At 41.6% G+C, this 19,199-nt stretch overlaps 1 protein-coding gene across 1 annotated transcript in view; it reads right to left on the minus strand.

The window, feature by feature from the left end:
• SHC3 (SHC (Src homology 2 domain containing) transforming protein 3) overlaps window positions 1-19,199 on the minus strand; it is a gene marked incomplete at its 5' end in the record, with an annotated part of 37,506 nt that overhangs the window by 2,365 nt on the left and 15,942 nt on the right. The window contains 8 exons of the mRNA XM_009587459.1: window positions 842-1,137; window positions 3,384-3,578; window positions 4,489-4,585; window positions 5,576-5,729; window positions 6,868-6,994; window positions 10,868-10,919; window positions 15,198-15,251; window positions 18,394-18,513. Coding sequence (XP_009585754.1) covers window positions 842-1,137; window positions 3,384-3,578; window positions 4,489-4,585; window positions 5,576-5,729; window positions 6,868-6,994; window positions 10,868-10,919; window positions 15,198-15,251; window positions 18,394-18,513 — 1,095 coding nt within the window. The remainder of the gene's footprint in view (window positions 1-841; window positions 1,138-3,383; window positions 3,579-4,488; window positions 4,586-5,575; window positions 5,730-6,867; window positions 6,995-10,867; window positions 10,920-15,197; window positions 15,252-18,393; window positions 18,514-19,199) is intronic.

Genomic DNA, 19,199 nt, shown 5'->3' on the forward strand with positions numbered 1-19,199 from the left:
GGAAAGCGCAAAACCGTTCTCTGACCGCCCTCGTGTGGCCAAAGGGATCACGACAAGTACCGTGGGCATCCCTCGCCGCAGCGCAGCAGGCTCTGCGGGACCGGCATCGTTCGGCTGGCCTGCTGCAGGCTTCTCAGCTGAAACAGGTGCCAGCAGGCCAACTCCCTGACAGGAGCTTCTCATTGACTTCGGGGCTTGTCATCTAAAGTTGTCCTTTGCAGAGGACGAGGAGTTGCCCAGCTACCGGGAGTCAAGAACAAAAAGCACGGCAATGCCTTCGTTCTCTCGGACGACACTAAGCAGCCCCGGAAGCAGGACAGGACAGCTGCAGAAAACTGGAGCTCCCTTGCCCTCTCCACCCTGCTGCTGGGAGGGTCCCTTTGTCGGCTAAGAGAGTCCCTGTGCAGCAAAGAGATGGAGCAGGTCCTGCTTATGTGCAGGAAAACACGGAAGGCCTGGTCCGTATCCTGGCTGACAGAAATGTCAAGTGGAAATTGCCGGCAGGCAGTCTGGCCGAACTTGCACAGCCACCAGCAGCTTCTAAGGCAGCAGGAAGGCTAAAGAAGTGGCTTAGCTGCACTTTTGACTAAGACTGTACCACAGTGGCCAAAGCTTGACCTTGCTGGGGAATCAGGTCCTTAAGGCTCCCTGCAATGTGGAGAAATCATGCAGTGGGTCTTCTGCTAGGCATCAGGGAGAGAATTAGAGATGTGATGGCATATTAGAGATATGAGGCTGCACGCATGATTCGTTGTGAGTAAGCTGTAAGCAAGATTAAACACATTTAGAGAAAATGTGTAGAGTCAGAAACCTCCTGTATTACTGAGGAGTCAGCACTTACAGTTCCTTCTGGGTCCACCAAAAGAAGATGCTTGGCTTGTCCATTGTGCATGCCTGTCAGCACGTAGGAGCCGGGATTCGTGGTACTCTTCCTCACGAGGAAGTCTCCACATTTCTTTAACAGCTGTTCTGCTTCTTTCCTGCTCATCTCTCCTTGATACCACGGCTCTATACTCAGCTCTTCGGCTACAGTCCAGTCAGCTGCTCTGGGTAAAAGAGGACTGGTGCATGCAGTGGAGGTGGATTTACTCAACACAGCCTCAGACGTTTGATTCTTGAGGGCGTCTTCAAATGGTTCTGGTTATGGAAATAGAAACAAAGGCAAGACCATTCAGAGGTAAATCATGTTACAAAATGGTGATATTCCGGTCATTTTTAACTGGATTTATTTTGTGTTATAGCCAATTCCTTTTACCTTCATGAAGAAAATGAGAGAAGATGTACTGCTAGGCCTACTGATTTATGGATTATATTAAGACCAAGGAGTGTAATATGTTAAAAATGTATGTTATACACAGAAAGATGCTGATAAAAATCAGAGTGAACCTTGGCAGGAGCTTCTGAAAGGTAGTGATTTTATTTCAGTAATGGCTATTGTCAACAGTTGCATTTATATGCCCTGGTACTGGGCAGAGCTCTCCTTTTCTCTTGCCAGGTACATCAGACAGTTTCATTTCAAATAAATTGCAGAATATTGGTACCCAATGTCATTATACTCATATCTGGTCTCTCTTCAAGCAACATATTCATTTTAAAATTATCCATTACTGAGTCTCCAGCCCAAGGGTATGTCTAGAAGGCATGAGTCGCCCTTACCACTCAGCCTACCCCTAGCCTCCAGCTAGGAAGAGGACTTTGCAACATAGACACAGGCTAACACCTTTACCGTGATTTACCTAGCTGAAATCAGCCTCGGGGAAGCATCTTTTAAACCTCAGCTAAATCCTAAACTCAGTGTTACTTTCTGCAGAGTGGAATGGAAAGATGTGTCATTACAGATCCCAGCAGTCTTACAGAAATAGTAAATAGGTCAGTGCGTGCTTCATTATATGCTGTACTGACCTATCGGAAGCTATTTTCCCTTGCAAGACCTTCGTCTGGCCAACTAGTGCATATTAAAAAGAGATGCTCTTCTGTGCCCACTTAGATTTACTAAAGGACATCTGCAGAGCAGCACCGTGAAGCAATACACCAGGTCTAAACAGACCGCTCAGATGCGAGGAGTACATAGCCATGTTTGCACGGGGCCACAGAGAGGTTAATTTAGCTCAGAGAAATAGAGTAAACACTGTGCTGTCACAGCTTGTTGATACCTTAGCTAATTCTTAAAACCAGCTTATATATGTCTTCACTACATTGTAGTCTGCGCAAAGCCCAACACATGATTAGCTTGACAAACCACTAATATAGGGCTAGTTGACACATTTTCTTATGCTACTTTTCCCCAAAGATCCAACGGTTAATAAAGATTAATGAAGGCTGGAAGACGAGAAATCAGTTTTCCCTATTTTTAGGAAAAGAATGTGTATAATATAGAGGTAAGCATGTGCATGTTTTAAGGGCACGGCATGTTAGAAATCAAGGTTAACATCCAGGCAGATTTCAGACAGCAGAATTTTCTCATTTCAGATCTATATTCACAGGTAGGTACTCCCTCACCTTTCTTCCCTCCCCCTTTCTTTCAATCCAAACTCTCTCTAAGCTGTGGAAATAGAGCCATATCTCAGCAAAAACATGCCAGGAAGACAGTTTTATCTGTACTGAGATAACAGAAATGTAGATACACTATTTTACAAATAACATATAGGCACCAACTGCTTTGTCTCACTGCCTCTTAATTGTGTGAACTAAATTAAATAAATCATGTGTCAGCAATTGATTGGAGGTAGGAAGAGTAGAAAACCAGAGAAAATTTTCTGTGCATCAAACTGCTTTCCCCATATTTCCTGTTAAGTATCTCTTCAAGGCTGAAAACAACGCGTATCGGTAGCACCAACATCAAATTATGACTGATGCTTAAGCCATTGTTTTATGGCTATGGCTATGATTCTGATTTTGGAAAAGCTGACTTCAAAACTGGAACAGATAGCTAGATAGGATATTAGGCCTATACAGAGCAAGGGATAACTCAGCCTTTCAATTTCCCTCCAGCTTCCTTGTTGCACAAGGTTTTTGTAGTATGCATTGACTTCCTAGTAAAATATTAACAGGAGAGGCTGGAGCTAATTCTCCAGCCATTTGCTCCTTCACTTTCCTGCATGATAAGCCTCCTGATTTGTGTTCCTCCTGATGTAGTTGCCTGTGATGCTAAGGATAACATAGACTGCGACTCAGCTAAACTCAGATGTAATACAAACTAGCTTCAAATCTTCAGCCACCCTTATTTTAACTTGGTCAGATATGAAACCACCATGAATTCTAAAATTCACCATAACTCCACCAGGATAAAATTTAAAGAATTTTAAAATTAGTTTTATACAGAACTAATGCATAAACATACTGGGTCACTTGTTAGAAAGGGAGTGAATAGGAAGGGAACTCACTCATGTCAAACAGATCCTTTCCTGGGCTGCTCTCTTTGGTATCATCTGCTGTTCCACTGAAGGTACTTTCAGCATCTGCCTGAAGTGCCAATAGAGCTTCTATATTTATATGCTGGGTGTTTACATATGTCGGCATCTCTGCTGTTGGGGTTACTTGCGATTTCCCTTCCGGCACACTACAGATATCCAGAGATCCTAGAAAATTCAAGATTTTTTTTCTTCTTTTTTGTATTTGACAGAACAGTGTTATTATAATGACCAAATAACATCACACCCCATCACCACAGGTTTAAAATTCCCTGGAATGGGAGACGTAAAGTCAATAACTGCAGGATCTAGTAGAAAAAAATGTTGATGAATGGATTCAAAACTGTGTTTCAATGAGCGGTTGGGAGGGGTTATTCTTCAGGAGGAAAGGAAAATTTTGTAAATAAAGACCTGTCAGTTTCAAAACTGATATTCAGCTGGGGAGTCATGAGAGGAGGAAGTGGAATAAAATCCTCAGATCTGTGCAGATTAACAACAGATAACATATTCTGGCATTTGAAAAGAAAGTGACCCCAGAAACACAGTAAAGCTGTCACATAAAGGTGGAAGGCGTGAAATTTCACACATATGTTTTGGTGTGATTTTCTTAAAATTCATGCACAACAACAAAAAGAACAATATGCATTATTTGTTATTCGTGGAGCAGAGATCATGTGCAAACATATGCATTGCTCCATATTTTAAAAAAACATTGACTTTAGGCTCTTCCTTTTGAAACTCCATCTTGTACAACCCTAGTGGGTCAGATTTTCAGAAGAGACCATGCAGACTGTCTTTGGGTTTTAAGACACAGCAAGTTAGACAGCTGAAGGTTTGGGGCAACTCTATTTATGAACTGCTCTGCAAACGATGAGATTTTATGAAGGTGTGCCTTTAGTAATTTATCCAGAGGTAATTACCAAATGCTTTTCACTGATACCAACACTGAAATTCGGACAAAGGGAATCTATCAACAAAGTGCAGTCCATGGCCTTAAGACTTTGAGGCATCAGACTTTCACATGCTTTGCCCACCCAAGACCTTCTGCAGTATTACAGCTAAAACTAGCAAAACTCACCTTGCTTAACAGGCCCATGATGCCAGTCTTCACTGAATTTGTCTCCTAAGTGACGACTCTGGTAATAGGTTTGCTCTCCTCCCACTCCTGCTGCAGACTAGAAGGGACACATGTGCAAAGAAATTTTCAATTACCTTTAAAATGCTCAGATATATTATGAGTGGCTCTGACAATTTCCTTGGCTGTATTCTGTGTACTCCCACTCTTCATTTCCGATTCATCATGGTGTCAGAATATATATCTCACAAATGCATTTGTGTAGGAGTAAGATATTACCGGTGACCTTCATGTAAACTTCCCTGCTTCCTGCTTTTATTAACCCCCGCGATCCCAAACGATGCATCATCTCCAGTACCTTTGCCTTCACACAGCGAGCCCTGACAAACCGTGCCTGGGAAAAGCATTCCACAGAAACACACTTGCGGCCAGAAGACACCCCCAGTACCCTCCAAAGCATGAGCTGAAAGACCCACACTGGTACCAGGGGATGCGCTCGGGTACTGAAGGGAGGATGTTGTCTACAGACAAGGCGCCTCTGGATTTAAGCAGGGGTGTGCTGGATCTGAAAACTCCTCTTAGGTGGCTACGTTGATACTGCAGTCAAACTTCCAACAGCAATGCTGGTAGAAATATCCAAGCTGACTTCACTTCAGCGTGAGGTGGAAAACCTACCTAGCAACCTGGCCAAATACTGATGACTGCTGAGTTATTAACATAAAGAACTGTTAGTAATGACTGCACTAGATTGTTACAATGGTTCTGCATCAAATCTTTCCCAGTTAGTGTGCACTATTTGATACTCTCTGAAGCAGACATGGTTTCTACAAATGTAGTAACCCTCAGTGGATTTCTCTTCCTTGAAACTGCTGTAATCTTTTAACACCCATGAGGAGCTCACGTCCTTTTGTTTGTTCTGAACCTGCCTAATTTGTTGCCCCCTAGATCTTCAATGCCCATTCAAAAGAAAACTGGCCATACATGAAGGGCTGTGAGCTATAAATGGTCTCAATGTATCCATCTTAAAAATACACATTTTTTTAAAATTTTGGATCCATCAGCAGAAGGGCAGAGATGCAATTGCACTGACCTGAGCTGCATCTGCAGCAGCGGGAAGTCTTGCTTTGAGCCTGGCATCAATGAAGCCACCGGGGGGGGGCATTTTATTTGGAATGTTGTTGTAATAGGGATGTTCTGTTGCCTCATTATCTTCCTCTGTCCATGGCTCATCAAAACTCTGCATCCTGTAAGAAAGTGAGTGCTTTGTTTTGCCCCTCGCTTGCAAAGCACTTACAGATACTTGCAGCATGTTGAGACTGCCTGTCACGGGATCACTATTGCATATTATTTTGACAATTCAGCTACCATTATAAGTCAGGAAGCAATGATGGATCATGCAGCAGACCCTCTCTGTTTAGACAAACTTAATCTAAACCTCCTTTGCAATAGATGAAATTCTTTATGCTAAGTAAAGGATGTTTTTACTTAGCTTTAAAACCCACTATAAACTGCATTAACAAACAATTTTATTTAACCTTACGGTAGTATTTGTAATATTATTACTTGATTGATTGACACAGCCCTAAAACTTTGTCTTTAATTATGGCTGCTCTATCACCAATATAAATCTGGAAGAACTCCACAAAGTCAAGAGATCAGATCTGTGGTTTCAGTCTACATTTAACAGTCATTTACACAAGTCTAAAGTGAGTACAGAATGCTTCCAGATTAGGATAGTAGTACCTTATATTCACCAGACACTCATTTTACTCTGATATAAGAGACTACACAGGGTACTAGCTCACTGGGATTTATACTAAAGCTAGCAAGCATATAGCAATCCATGTCAAAAACACAGCTCACCAAAGAAAAGAGAATCCAGCCTTTTAAACACACAAGCAGACAGATTTTGTATTCTCCAGAGAACAACACAGTCAAAGCCTCTGTACAGTACATCACATTCCTAAAAACTTCACCCTGGCTAATATCAGAAATAGTGAAACATCACTAGTCATTTTGGAAGCCCAGCAGCTCTAGCTTACTTCATCTAAATTGACAGAGCTGCTATAACAGTAACAAGAATGAGGAAATGCCACAAATAACATCCATTCTTGGCCATTCAATTCTGCCTACTAACTATAACGGAAAAGGTATGATCATTTCAGTAAGTTCACTGTGAAATCCATATTTAGCCCATTCTTTTAAAATGACTGTGCTCCTTTCATATTCATTAGGCAAACCCTGCTTTGCTAATTCAGCAGAAATCTCTTTTTGAAGTATTTAAATCCTGTCCATCTCCAGCAACTTTGTCCACAGCACATTTTATTAAGCAAATACAAAGCCAAAGAAAGTCCTTTAGCAGTCTTCTGCAATCATACTCACCTATCATGGAAAGTAGGTATCTTAGAGGGGCATCGCAAGTATTGCTTAAATCGAAGCTCAAACGCTTGCCCTATGGTGCTGATGACATCCTGGGCCAGGCCATCACAGCATTCCAATATATGACAAGCTAAATGAAAAAGATTTGACACATGGACATGCAAATCACTGTTTATGTTATGGTGGGATGCACTGACCTATGACAAAACACCTACATGTCAGGCATAGTTGCCCTATTCATGGTGTGCACATTTCAATAAAACCCAATTCTGGCACAGTGAATTTCAGGCAATGGGGTCTTTTTAAAGGTTAAATAAAATTGCTCTGGTGTGTTACTGTAATAGGCAAGACCACAAATCAGTTCCACAATTTTAACAAGTCCGTAAAGACAGGAAATCTCATAAAATTTCACTTGTTATTACCTGAATGCAAGAGATTATATGAGAATTCTGAGCTTTAAGTTGAGATTATAAAAAAATTAGTAGATGCTAACAACAAAAAAAGCTTTCTTTGCTTTCCTCAATTTTATCCGCACTTCAGTTTTATGTCTAATCACCCCAAGTTTGCAAGCTGTTCACTTCCTTTGAGTTTCCAGAATTTCCCAAATTACAGGCTGAGGGAAGAGTAGTAACTCGGACACGTCCTAGATCCCGGGCCCTGATCTGATTCCAGTAACACGGAGGGCTGGTACCTTTTCCTGCTTGTCTGCACGGAGATAGTCCCAGCAAACTGCGGGATCATGGGGGAGCACCGAGCCAGGACCCCGGTTAACTCTAGCGCTCCCCCACGTGCCACCTCTCTGAACCCCCTGTGACAGAGGCAGCAAGGAAGGAGGCCGGCAACACAAGCTCTCTTCCTATGGGACACCGAGAAACCTTTATCAGCTGTCTGAGCAGCCAAATCCATCCCGGTTTTAAATCAGAGGGTGGCTGGGAGGTATCATCTTATGTGACAACACAAACAGGTAAACTCGTGAAGATTTCACCTAACACTGCAGGAACGTAGATGGGTGTTAAGAGCTGGAAGCTAAAGATCTGAACGAACAACACCTCGGTGATATTCAGAAAAGCCCAGGCAAGTTCATTTTCCATATTCAGTGCTGGACAAACACATGGTCTACGGGCTAGAGCCTGGACTGGATTTGAAACTCGGGTTCTTTTCCAAGCCCTGCCGCAGTACAGTGGGACCTTGTTCAAAGTTACTAATTTCTATCACCCCCTGCAGTTATGCAGGTATGGAATGACCAGGGCAGCAAGCTGTCTCTCCCTCAGCAGCACCTCACGCAGCAGGAGATGGCACCAGTCACAGTGCTGCCCTGCTAAACAGATCCAGTGATGCTCTCTTCTCACCTTATAGCATCTGCTCTGCTATCAGGCGTGCTGAGGCAATGCCTGATTCAGTGGAAATGTCCTTAGCTGCATGTTGACAGTGGATTCAGCGGCCAAAAACAGGATCTCCGTGTGTTCAAAGACAGAAGTAGACATCCCTGGCTAGCAGCAGGATATTTGCTGTTTACCCTGCTCTGCCTCACTGCTGGTGGCAGGAAACAACCAGCCCCCAGATAAGGTGCAGACTTATCTCCATGAACGTGGACCGAAAGTAGTCAGGCCAAACAAAGCTGTAATTTTTGCACTCTATAACTAGAGTGGGGATTTAAAGAGGCTACATTACTCAATGCTAAACCTGTCTGGAGCTGAAATGAAGCATGAGTCATTAAGTAGTTTCAGTCGGTGACATAATGAGTAACCTGTTTCCTTGGATACGTGAATGGACTTTCAGCAGGTAGGAGATGTGCTTCTTGTAAAAGGATGAGAAGGTTTGGCTCACACAGAGATGATTTCTTGTGAATGTTACAGCAGAAGGCAGAGAGTCTTTAGCTTGCTGGATCCAGAATATAAAGCATGAAGAGAGCTTTTCCATCCTTGGGAAGAAATGAGTCTAATATGCAAGGGAAAGCTATACTACAGCATTGGTGCTAGTGTCAGTAACAGCAGCAGTAATATTTTCACTAGACACAGAAGTAAATTCGAATTCACTTCTAAATTTGCAGATCACACACAGACTGACAGAATAGCCAGTGATGGTGAAAGAGGGCAATCCAGATCCCTTGGTAAACTAGAGCCTTTAAAAAAAAGTGTTTTAATACTGGTCACATACAAAGTCACTGGTCTGCAAACCACTGATATACACACACAATTGCGGAAAGCTCCCACGGAAAGCTGTAATGCAGAAGACTTAAAGATCACAGCGTGAAAGAATTTCGCATGAGATAACAGTGCTCCACTGCAGGAAAAAGGGCTTATGAGAAACCGGCTAAGGACGAGAACAAAAGCAAGTAAGAATAGGAAGGTGCAGCCTCCATAATAGATTGCTGACATTAGTACTAGATTACTCGAAAAAATAACAGGCATCATCTACCTTTTTAAAACAGTGCAGAAAAACAAAAAGAAGAGGAACAGAAATTATCTGAAGGGTAGAGGACATGCACGGCAGCTGGAGACCTACAGAGTTCACTCTGTCAAACTTTTCCTGAAGAAAACTGAGAAATGACTTGAACTAAATACATCACAGGAAGACAATACCAGGTGCTTAGATGACTCCTCAGTCTAGGATAGAGTAGCTCAACAAGCAACACTGACAGAAAGCTAAGGCTAAACACATTCCACTTGGATATAAGAAACATAGTCCATGAAAGAGTTTTTTTATAAAATCCACTCACACAGGAACAGAAAACAGAGCACAGGGCTCCTCCAAACCCTACAGTGCAAACGTCTTGTCTGCGGTGCTGGTCGACTACATTGCCACTGAGATCTCTCAGTACAACTAAGTCAGTCTCTGGTTTAGCGGAAGGGTATCGCTAAAGCAGGTGGGGCGGAAAGCAGTTCTGCACCATATCGCCTACAGTCTGATGCCGGAGCCTTTCTAATGGGGGACACATGATGTTGGAACATAATAAGCATGGCAAAGAACTGGACTATCTCCCTACCTCCCACTGCCCATAAGTTTTCTAGGTGTTTCACTAATATTCAGCATATTAGTATGTTTAGTGCAGGTATTATTTATGAGCTAACACTCGCAAGTCTGGACATCTGTGCACATGGACACAACAGATTGTTGAGGTATCTAAGATCATTAAAGGTGACAAAATATGGACTCTATTGAATTAGTTGTGTCCAAGGTAAAGTGGCAGCTCAGGGTCTGCAGAGTTGGCATTTGGAGTTAAAGTGTCTGAATTCTGCAGAAATCCTGTTGCAAGTGCTTGAGTCTTTTTTTGGAGCTAGTCTTTTTTTCTCTGTGAATCTATGAATAATAAATAGATTCTCAGGTACATTATACAATACTTTGTATCTAACATTAAGACCTAGTGATGCTTTCTGCATTACAAGCATAGCTATTATTTCAGATGGTAATTTACACTTTTTATAATTTACTTTTATTTTTGAGAATTTGAACTGGTTCTTAGTCTTTGAAGACAATCAGCAAGAGGTTCCCCATTCCTGACTGATCGCTCATAAAGCAATACAACCTTGAATAAAACTTCACTGAGAAAGATGACTACAGCCTCCAGCAAGCTGGCGTTTCTGATTCTGCCAGGAAGAATTAGGCATGTACTGAGAAGACCTAACAGATTCAGCCACCTCGTCAGAGGACTTAATCAGAGGACTGCTTAGTTCTCGTATAGTGGTTGGGTGTAGGTAAGAGTTAGCTATTGCCTAGAAGCTCACGCAGCCGAGTAAGGCAAGCATTTGATTTAAGAGATGAAGAGAATGCTAGTGATATTTGGAGATGAACTACAGGCAAGACCTGTTCCAAGTTTAAGAACTAGCTTGTGCATGGCTGTTCCTTATTGCTACACAATCTTTCCATGACTCTGTCAAAGGCAATCTTTTTATTGGGCTGCATTTATTTTTTTCTGGAGGGGGGAAAAAAAGACTGAATTATACCACGAATAATTCACGTTTCTCAAAGGAAAAAAGGTGCCAAATAGATATTTCTAACTTACCTCTCCGATTAACAGGATCCTTAGCTACATATGCAACATAGTCAGTTGTATCCTGTCAAAAAATTAAGATATCTACAATGAAGGCAAAAAATCTTTGCACTGACCATAGCAAAAGATCACAGTCCAGAGTGTGCATATTCCTGTGGTTAGAGCCTCAAATGACATGTTTTGCTCTACAGTTATATACTACTTAAACCCCATAAAAATATTTATGGGTTTTGGTACTGATCCCACCACTTTGCTTTCTCCAGAGTGTGATCTATTCCAGCAGAACTTAAAAATCTCTTCCAAGGCCTTTGAAGATAAATTAAATAAATTTAGTAGGATTTGGATCAGGCCTCATTTAGAAGGGAGTAGAATTACAAGTCCTCATCTTCAAACCACCCAGAGATTTTGGTTCAGCACATGAATAATCAACCGGTTCTGTGGCAGAAAGAGTGGGAGTAACAAACCCACTCCCCAGAAATACTGAGCAGTGGCGTTTGCTCGTGTGTGACAAGCAGGCGTGTTTACTTTACTGACTACAATGCCATACGGCACAGAGATGCTCAGCCACTGCTTGGCTGCGACAAGCCGTCTCCCAGGGTGCTCTCCCCCAGCCCATGGGCTGCTCGCAGCCATCCCCATTGCCACACGCCATGTGGATTTTCTGGCAAGAGCAGGCTGACATCTTCTTTGGGGATTTTTTCCTTGCTCTCCTGCCACCCTCATGCTCCGGTGCACAAGCAGCACAGACTTTTGTCATTGTGCGGATGAAACAGAAAGGCCAGTGCTTCCGGGAAACGTGACGCCTGCTGGAACATCTGGAAAATGCCATATATCCTGATGCGGTCAGGAAGTCCTGGTTAGAGACGATATTCCCTGACATGCCTGGCTAGTCAGGTATAGCTAAACCTAACTGAGGTATATCCAGGACACACTACAGCTGGCTGCATAAATCTACCCAAAGCTTTTCCGGGGGACTGATCCAAGACCATTGTCAATTATGTCAAGACCTAATGTCATAACAAACATTAATCTTCAGTTAAAAGATAGACTTCTTCAGGTTAGCTTTCTCTAGTGCAAGCGCACACCACCACCACCCACCCCAAACAAATCACTGTGCTGCACGTATATACAATTTCCTTCCTAAGAAGAGGGCAAGGGAAATGATGAAGCACATTCATGGTCCTGGTGACAGATGTGTAGCCGTATCACTTAATGCACTATTGGAAGGCACTCAGACACAGCAGTAATGAGGTTGGTCTGTTAAAAAAGCAGAGCAGAGAAGATAGCCCTAGCATTTTGTCCACTAATTTCTTAAGCAGCCAATGACATAGTGTCTGGGAAATGACTTGAGTGGAAGTAATGATGCATATCAACAAGTAAGTGGACAAGAAAAGTGGTAATGTCTATAGTAGCAAATAAAACAGAGCCAAGGTAAAGGTCTGAGAGTTGTCCCACAGTTGTCCATACTGTTTAATTGTTGCTACTCTCCCTTGCCTGGCTGTGCCTGGTTTCCCACGCCATGCTCTGACACTCTCTGAGGGACCAGCACGTGCTGGGCATTGATCCCAAGAGACCTCTGGGAGGGAAGAGAGTGAATGTGTGGATGCAAATTGCACAGTGCTGTTTAGTTTCGGGGCCAGAAAACAGGCCACAGATCATTTTATTTACTAATACAGACATAGCTAACGGATACATTTATGCCTGAGTAAATGATAGATCTATCTCATAGCTAGCGTGGGTGTGAGAGACTGGAACCACCTACTCTTTACTTCATCTAAAGCTCTCAGATTCAAGCTGACTATGACAAACCATTAAGGACCTAAGATGGGCACATTTCACAGTGGCTAAATTAGAAGACTCCCATCAAAAGGTGATATAGGGCTGGGCTGATGCAGCAAAATGGTCCCTGACATTCAAGGACTGAAGACAAGTATGAATGAGCTATAATTTTCACCTCAAAGAAATTGCATTGCCATGTTAAAATTTGGAGGCAGGGCTGAAACTGAAAAACTACTGCCTTCAGGGACCTCTGAGAGACCTGCTTCATTAGACCTTCTGAGATCCGCGTCTCTGAAATTTCAGCAGGCATCTCCAAAAACAGATGTCTTGTCTGGCAGCCTGGAAACAGCCACCTGAAATGACTATGGATGAAAAATATTTAGTGTTTCATATGGAGGGGCTGAAGAGAGCTAAAGCAGATCCAGAACACAGTCTTGGAAGTGAACTAAAAATGATTCTGAAATGGAGTGTAAAAGGATTTGGTGGAGAGATTTTTAAGCTCCCATGTACTGACAGAGCCAGAAACTGTCTGACTCATTGCAAAGGGGAATATTGCAAAAATATATATGGTACTCAAGCTGTTCTCCAAGACTGTGGAACACTTCTCCAGTGGATATATTTTGAATGATGAAGGTAATTAATGCTTAGGGAGTGGGAGGAAAGTTGCAAAGCTAATTGCTGACGCGGATGTGTGGCAGATATCCAGAGCAGAAAAGTGGATGGGGTGAGAAGTGGGGGCAGTCTCGCTTCTAAATAAACCAAACTTCAAAATAAGGGAAGTATTTGCTGAAGAAACACGGGCACAGAGCTGGGTTCCTAGTTCAGTACGGCCTTTCTTCATCCATTTTAAATCTCATATGAGGAGAAGAGCTTATGGGCTGGAGCCCAACTGTTTGGCGAATACTGTTTGGTGGTGGCCGTCCTCCACCAAGTGGAAATCATTAGGCCTGATGAAAGTTATGTCTGGATGACCCTCAGATGGCTTCATGAAGCTCTGATTTAAATCACATCTTGTCTTCTTCCGTGTGCATGCAGGACAAAGGAACCACCTGCTTTATGAACAAGCTTTTGATCTAAAGTTGTGCCAGATACTAGCCCACGGAGACAAGCCTGTAGAGCGTCATTAGATACTCATACCTACCCTCTCCACCCCCAGAATGAGATCACCATGCAGTGGTCTTATTGGGAACACAACTTTACAATTTCACTGTCTCTTGTAGGCTCCCTTACACCATGCAATTTGATTTCTCTGGTAGCTCACTGACTCAGTAGCATGATTTTTATCTCTCAGAAACATTTGGAAGAGCTTGTTTACTCCAAATCCAATCTCTACTGCTGCTCCTCTCCTCTTTCCTGGTAAATCCCTCTATCAGTGGGCAGTGTGCAATGGTGTTTCCAGGACTTAGCATTTGGGATGGCAGATGGGGAGCGAAGGCAGGGAACTCTTCTTACGGAGGCAGGGAACTGTGCTAATCGCTCCTCTGCCCACTTCAGGAATTGTTCATTTACAGCATCCATTGCAATCTGTTGTATTTCAAAGCTGCTGTTGATCCATTTTTTGTTCCCCAAATTATTATGTTATGGTGTCCTTTTCCCTTCTGGAACTCAACTGAGCTCAGCAGAGCTATACTAAGACTGAAGTTTGCCCTTATGTTTTCTGAGGATAGTGAGATGAACAGAGAAAGTGCCAAGGATCTTCAACTTAACAAAGTTGAACTGAGAGAATTAACTCACAAAGCAGACTAGAAATTGCCTTACCTCTAGTACATGACTGATAAATGACAGATAATCGTATGATGGAGGAAAAGGCAGACTCATTCAATTAATCTAGGTTTAAAAGCTTTCAAACCTCTGAGGTAAGAGGTGAGCAATGTCCCTGTTTTATAATTCTCCCATTGCCTCCTGGGTGACAAATACTTTTTAAATATATTTAATATGCCTTTGGATGGACTGCTTATAAAAAACAGGGAAAAGCGCAACAAGCAGGAGTCTGCCCTTTGATTTAAATGAACCAAATGTGTAGGTGTATCTGAAAGCTTTGCAAAACTAGAAAGAAAGATCTGGACTTTTCCTGAAAGCCTGTCTTCAAGCTGCATGAGTGTAGTGAATATACCTGAAGGCAGTATTTAGTACAGACTTCTCGATATACACTTAAAGAAGAAAAAAAAAAACAACATACATTGCTATAAATACAACTGCAGCATAGTCTGTTACTGTAAAAAGTACAAAATAAAAAACAGTTCAGGACAAAAATTCACACGATACCCACATGACTATACTACATTACTCTGAAAAACAGAGCCCTGCTTATCAGTTATTACATGAAAGCTCACAGCCCTTCAATACTTTTCGTTTCAGTCATTCAAAGAGAAGGATTTATGACTGCTTGTCAGTCATTTCCCTCAAAAAGAGTTTGATGGCAACAATCAAGAAGAATTTATGAAACAAGAAACAGGAGCTATTGTGGTTACATTTTTCTTTCAGTAAGTTATGCAATAAATCTTGTCACACAGTCCTCATAAAGCAATAGCTATGTGGGGGAAAGCTTTAAAGAAATGCTTACCGGATCACCTCCAGATGCAAAGGAAATAGATTGCATATGGTGATTTGCTATGATCTGTATGGACCAGAAAGAATAAGTGTGAGTCAGTAGGTTTTCTTACAGTTTACCCTTTTGATTTCTTTTTTGGTTTGTATGGGGGTAAAAATCCAAAACCAAGATGAAAATGACCTCTGCATTTCACCTACAAGGAGTGCAAAGAGTAGCGTGATAATATAAACAAACTTAAGGATGAATTTATCTATTCCGGTGTTTTTTAAAACCTAGCAGGACACAGCAAAATTGCTAAATGTGCTCAGAACTCTAGTAAATCATATAGATCTGTCATACAGTATCTTTGGAGAAATTTTAATCTGCTAAAGCTCACTTTCTTTATTACAGATAGTGATGAATGGAGCAAAGGGTCTTATTCATCAAAATACTTCTCTGCTGATGCCACTCTGGTGAAATCAACAAAATCATGCCAATCTGCACACCAGCTAAGGATCCTAACATTACTTCCAGTACCTACTGTGTCATTTTATGTTTCAAACACCAACATGTTTGCAATAAGCAAACAGAATTTTGAATCTAGCTGCAACGTAGCATTGTGGACAAAATCTCAGGCATACTCCAGGGCATTTGAAATTCAATTTGCTTATCTACAATTTGAACTAATATGATATTTCTCTGGGAAGAGAAGAGACAAATTGTTATGAACCTCTAATACAAGGAGAACAGCTCTCTCCATTGCTATTCTGAGATTTAACTTATGAAATCTTTTAATAATGAAATCATGTAACAACCAAGAAAGAAAAGGTCATTTGAAAGAAAATTTCACTTGATCATTTGAGTCACAGAAACCATGCCAAGGAATTCATCTGACACAGGACAGGCCCCTTATTTAGTGTCTCAGAGCATGTGATAATAGTCATTTGGATCTTAATTGGTCACTTTGGAGAGGAGAGTGTATTGGTCACTTTGGAGAGGGTACCACATACTTTAGAAAACCGTTTTGGAAGAAAATGAGGCTAAAAAGATTTTCTCTGGGCTGTTTTCCCATCCTGCATCTTAAAGACCTGAACTAGCAACTATCTTCCTTGGAAAGAAAAAAGCCTGCCATGAGTTTCTCTGGATCTTGCTGCTTCACCAAGTCAGAGAGAGTTAACACTATTTGAAAGTGTTTCTTTCATGTAAAGAGTGCTTCATTTTCAATACTCCTGCTTGTCCAGCAGCCTCTGAAGATGTGCTTAACTTTTAAGTGTTCAATGGTGAACACAAAGGTGATTGCCTTACTCATCAGTGAGACTTTCCTTCTCTTTTTCCCATAAAGAAGAAGGGATCCTAACAATAGAGATGAACTAGTGAAGATTTATTACACATTTAATATTGTAACTATCTTGAATTGTGCAAATAACCCAATCTTTTAGTTCAGCATCATAAAAAACAAAAATTATTTCAGATTGCCTCAAAACCTGTTTTTCCAAATTTTAAGAATACTGAAAAGTGCTTGAAACCATCAGTTCAAGTCAGACACTTTTTTTTTTTTAATTCCACAGCTAAACAGTTTAGTTTAGTTTGAGGCAGGGGTATTCCCCCCGCAATACCAAAATATTGAAACAAGGCATAGCAAATTACCAATGCCTTGCATTGCTTAAAATGAAATTAATCACTAATGTTGGCACATAGTTTAGAAATATTTCAGTCTACCCAAATCTGCATTTTAAACAAATAAACAAAACAAAACAAAACAACTTTCACTCATCCCTGCTTAACATGTTCACAAAACCGTTGTGCGATTGTTTTCCTGCTACCCCAAGGGCCAACAACGCTGTCTTGTCTTTTCTTTCTTTCCAGCTCCTCTGGGAAAAAGAGGCTACTGCAGAAGTTCACAGCTATCTTCCTGGGTGGATCCTCAAAGGGCAAAGCTGCTGGGCCATGCTTATTTTCAAATCAAACGCTTGGCACAAACAAGAAGCAAGGGAGACCACAGCCAGACTGGGGATCTCTGAGAAACCAGACGTTTCCCAGGCCTGCAGCACCCAGACCAAGTCTATCTCAAAAGGAACGATGTGAGAGAAAGATAAACAGTTTTGTCAACTCAGAGAAAAGGCAAAACATCTGGGGGAGGATTCTTCCCTGGGATAAATCAGTTTAACTCCATTTCTACCCTGACGTCAGCTGAAGACAAGGCAACTTTCAGGGTTTGGCACTTTTTTAGTAGATCTAATTAACAACAAGTTCCTATGCTTCTGACTGGGGGCAACTGTCCTTATGAAAAGCGCTACTGTATATATTCCATAATAAGGCTCCAGACTACTGCAACCAGCCATAATGCGGCTCCCACAGTCTCAGTGCTCACTGCAGAAGATGATGATGTTTTCTAAATGAGGATAAGAATGAAGATAAATCAATGAAAACATAATAATAAACAGCAAGCTTTTTAATAGACAATGTATGTATTCTTTCTCATTCTCTAATCCTGAGGCTCCTAAGGACAGCTCTCTGGCTGTATCTGGGCAGAAAGTTGCATGCCCTAACGTGGTATGTGGCTCAGAGCAAATAGCACAGCAGTGACTACGCATGCCTGTCTGCTTTCTCCTTATATATACCCTGAGCAAGGATTCTTCTCATTTCATACATCATTCACAATCCACTGCAGTGATTCCCCAAAGTCTGTCTGTACCTTCGGCACAATGAAGAGGAAGAAATGGGCTGTTTGAAAAAGGCTGCCTTGTCTCTAAAAGACTGACATTTTACTGCACTGCAAAATCCCTGAGGCTGTATTTTTAGCAGCACCTCAGGAATAGATTGCCCTTTAAGGCTCTAAATGGGAAGAATGACAACAAAATCGGGGATGCGCATTCAGTCCTTTAGTCACTTACTCCAAATGCATCCCTTTTTAACACTCTGAAAGTTTGTAATTGTACCCAGCAAGAACTCCCATGACCGGAAAATACCATTTCATGTGGTAAGTCTTTTAAGAGCAAAACCAAGCTACCTGAAACATGGCAAGAAGAAAATAATTCATCAAAGCTGTGTTGAACACTGGAATAAACTATGACTCCTACTATGCTTTATATCGTGTTTTCATTCATTTTATAGACATCACTGAGGAATAATAACTTTGAGCAACTTGAGTATTTTGGCAGACAGCAAATAATTGTGCAGTAGGCTGTTCATCAAAAGCCTCACAAATTAATATAGCAGTTACACTCACCTGTTTTGTATCAGGAGTCATTAGGTTTAAGCTGGTGGTGGAGATATTCAGCATTATGCTCATTCCTGCAAACTGAAGATTGCTCTTTCCCAAGATGCTAGAAAGAACTTTGCTTGGCGGCTGTGAGGGGGAGGGAAAAAAAAGCACATTTTTGTTCTCTGTTTATGTGGGATGACCTTCATTGTATGCAGGGTTAGCTGTAATCTTAAAGGTTTCTAAAACGTTGCTGACTTTTCAAAGACCATTTCATTGCAACAGCTGTTTTCCTCTGGAGATAATTTCTCATTTTACTACTACTACTACTACTACCACTAATAATAATAATAATAGCTAGGCTGGTGTTAGTCCACTCTTGACCTAACAAAATAGGGGTTTTGTGAGATGACAAAGTCTCGTCTTCACCAAGGGACCAAGTGAGCAGACTAAGATGAATGCCTTAAGTCAGCATCTTAAAGAGGCGTGTTCTTATTCTGTAAAAACAGCTTCAACTCCTGAAAAGAAATCTGTTGCTTGCTCTGCATCTATTGACTGCTCTACCCCCTTCCCACATGGCAAGTGGGACTCCAGTGGTACTGATGGCATGCTCACAAAAAGGGATACACAGTGCCATTATGCTTGTAGACTTCTTAGCAGTAAGTAAAAGTCCAGCCATGTACCCCAGCTCTGTACGCTGGGGTACAACATGCAGCTAAAGATTCCTCCTAAGTCAGAGAATAAGTACAAAGTATGGGAATGTAATAAAGGGGATGTACTAATATTGATAACTTTTGTAGGCCTTTCACTAGATCTTACGAGGTTTTGTAGCA

The sequence above is a fragment of the Fulmarus glacialis genome, unplaced genomic scaffold, assembly GCF_000690835.1.
Source record: "Fulmarus glacialis isolate BGI_N327 unplaced genomic scaffold, ASM69083v1 scaffold30740, whole genome shotgun sequence".
In the NCBI taxonomy this organism is placed as follows: Eukaryota; Metazoa; Chordata; class Aves; order Procellariiformes; family Procellariidae; genus Fulmarus; species Fulmarus glacialis.